This window comes from Cryptotermes secundus, unplaced genomic scaffold, assembly GCF_002891405.2.
Source record: "Cryptotermes secundus unplaced genomic scaffold, Csec_1.0 scaffold468, whole genome shotgun sequence".
NCBI lineage: Eukaryota > Metazoa > Arthropoda > Insecta > Blattodea > Kalotermitidae > Cryptotermes > Cryptotermes secundus.
The window spans coordinates 2,039,047-2,044,479 of record NW_019721526.1 but is presented as its reverse complement, the minus strand read 5'-3'; the positions used below and the strand labels follow the sequence as shown (position 1 = coordinate 2,044,479).

General features: G+C 40.8%; 1 protein-coding gene across 2 annotated transcripts in view; it reads right to left on the bottom strand.

Moving 5' to 3' along the window:
• Positions 1 to 3,282: 3,282 nt before the first annotated feature.
• Positions 3,283 to 5,433, bottom strand: part of LOC111875550 (Krueppel-like factor 12) — a 494,889-nt gene continuing 492,738 nt past the window's right edge. For both annotated transcript variants that reach the window (XM_023871887.2, XM_023871888.2), the window contains one exon: positions 3,283 to 4,234. In XM_023871887.2, coding sequence (XP_023727655.1) covers positions 4,062 to 4,234 — 173 coding nt within the window. In that variant the 3' untranslated portion in view covers positions 3,283 to 4,061. The remainder of the gene's footprint in view (positions 4,235 to 5,433) is intronic.

Sequence of the window (5,433 nt, the reverse complement as noted above, 5' to 3'; positions counted from 1 at the left end):
GAGCCCAGCATTTGTAAGCGTTAACACTGCAAATCGCAGTCTTTGTCGTTAGATCTGTCCACAACCACAAAAGAGCAATTCCACAGTCAATAAAAATCAATCACGATGACCTCCCCATGAAGTTCTGGAAGACACGGATCATTGTGGGTATGAAACGGCTGTTGCAGTGGGCAGCACATGATTCAGTCTAAGTTTTGTGTGAGATCTAAGGGATATTTACTGGCCTCAGGAAACTTAAATGTCAGCATACACCAACGTTCCAATCTGGAGGCAGAGCTTGAGTTTGAAAGTCAGTAGTATTATGGACTGGCTACCGCAATCTTTACTGCAGACGCTCAGCATCGGAAGAATATTTTAAAGACGCCGAGACTGGAGCATAAGAAATATCAACACATACGCACTGTTGCAGAACCGCTCGGTCGTAATTTTCATCTGTTCCCAACTTATGTAACGGAAAATATTAACGTTTCTATTGTTCCACTCTATTTTTCCTTGGATTTTTATGTTCCGGAAGGGATAGAGACTATCTCTTGTTCTGATTCTTTGATACCCCTTGAATAATCCAGTACTCAGATATGGGGAACACCGCGATTCGTTTGATGAAGCAACAGTTTTCACGCCACATACGTAATCAGAAGACGGGATTACAGTCTTCTTGGTAAGGATGGAGTGCACAAACAAGCGCAGGCAAAGCGGATTAATAAACCTACAAGCTGAAGACAGATGGGGCACAATAACTCTACAGTAGGGATCCTACTATTAAATAGGGACATGTCAGAAGTGTTTTGCTTTCTGCTTTCGAACTCAAGCTCCCATTCTCATTACATGTACCACACAACATTTGAGCGTCGTCTCTTTTGTAACGACTTCTCTCAAAAATATATATTTTTAAATTATTTATCATATATTTTCAACCAATACGTAACTTGATATTTAATATATATCTGGTCACTTCCACACTTAAAAAATATATAAAGAAGTACCGGTATTAATTCCAACATACTGTTCTCATACTGGCGCCAATAATACTAACCGTTTGTGACGTAGCAATATCAAAATAAATATCCTTCCCCTAAGTAACTACATACAGCAAGAGTCTGTCTTTACCCCATCCTGAACAAAGCACCAACAAACGTATTACTGTGTTCCTTGATCATTACTAGTCGTTACATAAACCGACTGGTGTCGAATGGTCCTTTTCTATTTCTTGTTTAATTTTAATTGAGGAAGGTTCATCCAGTTAAACCGATGTTGCAAATCTCTTCTCCCTTTCATACTTAACTACAAGGCGTTATGGCTGCAATGACACAAACAAAGGACATTCTCCTTTGAATACTGTCATCAAATTCCAATTGTTTGTTTCACTGTCCGATAAAAAAGCGGTTGGAAATGCATTTATTTCCAAAAAAACGAGATGTAGTTATTTCAACAAGTTTACAATTTACATCTTCGTATGGGATGTGAGAGGGCCTCTCTGTTATTAGGGAAGAGATTGCTACACCGACTAATTAGACAAACCCAATATAATGAAGGCTGGACAGGCTGAGGGATGGAGACTGTAATGGATGCGTCATGCGCAGTGATGAATAAATGTTACCAATTGTTGCGGTCAAAATTACCGCTTCGGGAGAACATGTAATCGAAACTAACTTTGAGAGAAAACAAAATAAGAATTCATACTTCAGAGGTTGGAGGTATTCTGAACCCAGTGTTTGGTTAATTTTTCAGTTCTTTTAACAAGGCCTTATCACCTGCAGAGGTTTCACAGCGTCCAGTGAAGAATTAAAAGATGGTCCTGATTTATGATTTAGAAAGACAGTTTGTCAATTAATTATTACATAGGCAGTCAAAGGTACAGGCAACGTAAATAAATATTTCGGGAAGATGTTCTGGAATTTTGATTTCTGATTTTATTACAAAGCCTTACATTCCTATTTGGCTACCACTCGTCCACACAACTAATAATGCGGGGAGGGGGGGGCTGGTAAGTTAGGCCAGGGCGCTACATACACATGTCACAAGATACCAAAATTATTTAAAAAATTCTTAAATGAGAACTCAGTGTTAGCAGTGTTAGTAACTTTACGTGTTAAGAGGGCTAGAACCATTCTGGTAAAACTCATGTACACAGTACGCAGTAAAAGAAAAAGTAAAGCTATCCCCGTAACAGGCAGTGGAGGCCCATAGGGTAGTAAGACATCGAGGCTCCCACATATTCTAGACAATCGGCTCAGAGGTGGCGGTGAGGTCAGTCCTATGTGCCGGCCGCCCTTTATCCAGAGGAATATTCCTGGTACTCATTTCTGTTAGAAGCTGATTCGACCCCAGGGCCATAGTGAGCCTGAAAGGATTAGGTAATTTGAAAAATCCACCTCATCGGGATTCGATCTTGCGACTTTCCGGCTTGTAGCATAGTTCATATAGGAGTGCCTTGTTAAAACGTTTGTGCATAATATTAATTTGGTTAATAAAGGTTAATTAAAGCCATTCTTTGACAGGAATGCCTAGTTACCATCATATATTTTTATTTGCATATCCAGCAAATGTTTCGGATAAAAATCACACCTAGATATTATGGAGACAGACATTTTATACTATGTAAATGTTTATTTTAACATGAACCTTCTGAGAAATCCGGCAACATTTTGTTATAATCTATAGAACATTTATCATCTCCGTTGTCTTCTCTTGGACGCATGGAATTTTAATCAAATGCGGTGACACACATGACAACACAGGCTCGGTTAACCACTAAGTACCTGCACAACAAAAGGAGCGTTCATGCAGGAAACACTGGATTCAGAATTTTTGACTTGCCAATAACAGTGGCTCCATCCCTAAGTTTATACTTATGTTGACTATAAAGCCTCCCTCACATGACAGCCATTACATTTCGGTCTAAGGGGAGCTTCTACGTCCTACCCTAACACCTTTACCTGTATCAAATCAAATCATTCTCAGATGCATCTAAGCAAACATAAACCTTACACTTACGAAATCTGGTACGCATAATGTTCACGATTCTCTGCACCTGCTGATTCTCTTTACAGCGATTTACTTTTAAATATATTGTGACATGTTGCGCAACGGAGGACCCATCCCTCCCCAGCGGTACGTGGCGGTATCATAGTGCTGTCGTTACACTATGGTAATAGGCAAGTCAACACCCCGCCCCTCACCCCCCGCGGTGACGTAACGCGGCGTCAGGCAACAGCGGTACCCATTACGTAACAGGTAAACACTGCGACTATATAAGAGAACTGCACTGCCTACGAAGCCAGTTAAAATTTAGCAGCCGCCGAAGACAGTTCTCAAGGCAGCAGTCTACAGTTGAGTTGGAATCTAGCCAGCGGCGAGTTACGATTTGGCCAGAGAAGAGTATGCAGTCTAGTAATTGTAATACTGCCGATAGCAGTAGCTGGGAGATTGTAATTTGTAATTATATGAGCGATTGTGAAATAAAATTCGCCATATCCAATACGGCGTGAAGTTATTTGTCGCGTTATACACCCAACACGTGACAACATTTTAATAATAATTTATAGAAAAATTATGTTTACAAAAATTATTAGAAACATATTACGAGAGTATCGCTGTATAAACGTCAGTAGATACATGAACCCTCAACTACTACGCATGCGCAAAATTTCGTAATAGCAGAGCTTAGAGAAACGCACATAAACTGATAAAATTAACATCGCGAGGACAGGACTGAAACGCCCCTTTAACAGCTTCACTGTTAGGCCTGCAGACAAAAGTTAATAACGCAAAGTTTCGTCTGCCTGTATATGCATAAAATAATACGGGGCATAATTTTGTTCCATTATATTATTAATAGGATAGAAATGTTCTGATAAGTGGTCTATACGTCAAAAGTGAAAATTTTCCGGAATCTGATAACTTCAGATCTAAGATAACTGGCTGCCTTCAACCTGACATACCAGAATATTCTAATACAGACCGACAAAAACTTTCGACTGCTTCGATAAGGAGCAGCTGCTTATATGAAAGAGGCTTTATACCACACTTGCAGTTCGCATGGCCAACTATGACTAGTCAGTTCAGTGGCGTTTCATGTGAAGAGATAGATGATCGGATCTGGAGAAGGAGCGCTGACATAAATGGCACTTAAACGGTTTTTGTCCTGTGTGTTTCCTGTAGTGGCGTGTCAACTCGTCGGAGCGCGCGAACTTCCACGTACAGCCCTCCCATGTGCACTGATACGGCTTCTCTCCTGCAACACACAAGAATTACGATTCAGAAAGAGTTTCATTCCAATTTAAGAAAAAATGAACTAAGGAGGGTAAGTCAACATAATGCGGATATCCACGATTCTCGGAAGGATCGTGACAACATTGATTCCATACACAAATATTATATTCGATATCGTCAATTTTTTTCAAGTACATAGGCCTATGGTAAACAGAATTCTTCAACATTAGATGTCATGGGTGAAAGGATATACTCAGCTTGGCACATCAAAAAGAGCTCCGGTGATCCCGACTGTAGCTCCCTAACGAGCTCCGCTGAGTAAAATACCCTTCCGGGTATATCAAATACATCCAAAACAAAGGGTACTATCCAATACAGCTTTCGTATAAAGAGGGGATACATGTTTTGTACTCTTCAAATAATATTATTCGGATGACTGAATGAAGGGATGACATGCAAGAAGCGTGAAACACCCACGGAGGGATGGAATCCTCAGGGTAAATCCAGTGTCAGGCTCATGGCAACAATAAATCTTCTGGTTCCACAAAAGGCGGAATTTCTTGGTCGGTTAAGCGGCTCTAAGCTTCTTAAGATGGACTCCTCCATGAAGTGAGCGAGCTTGTGAACATCTGCATGCACACGGAGGTTCCTACGAAACGTCTTATTTGCATAAGGTGTCGGAACGCAAACTAACTTGAATTTACTCTCAGCAGTACCCGAGCTCAGGCAGCCAGAGGCCGACTTCCCCAAGATACGCCACTGGTGGATATCAGAGCAGTTCGAATGGGTCTCTCTCCGCATACCAATAATAACGGAATAAACAAAATGCTGGAACATCTCATCTAGAAGTTAGCGATTAAACCAGGCACAAATTAATAACGACAAACGTTACTGGAATACAATATGGATCATCATTTCCGTGCTTCCCCTGAAGTGTCCCTTCGCACAGCTAACATGCACAACTCCGGGTCTCATTCGGGCTTCACTTATCTCTTGGCTGGACTCAAGAGTACAATCTGAAGGATATCGCTAGCTACTGAGATCACAGATGAGTGCAATTCGCTCCAGTACAACTGTGAAGTGTGGGAATTGGTACCTTCCTATTTGTAATTACAGTGGATTCCGGTTAACTGGGAGTACTTTGTCCCAAATATACGAAGTTGCAGGCAAGGGTTTAAAAAGGTATACACTATGTACTGTACATCATCATCATCATCATCA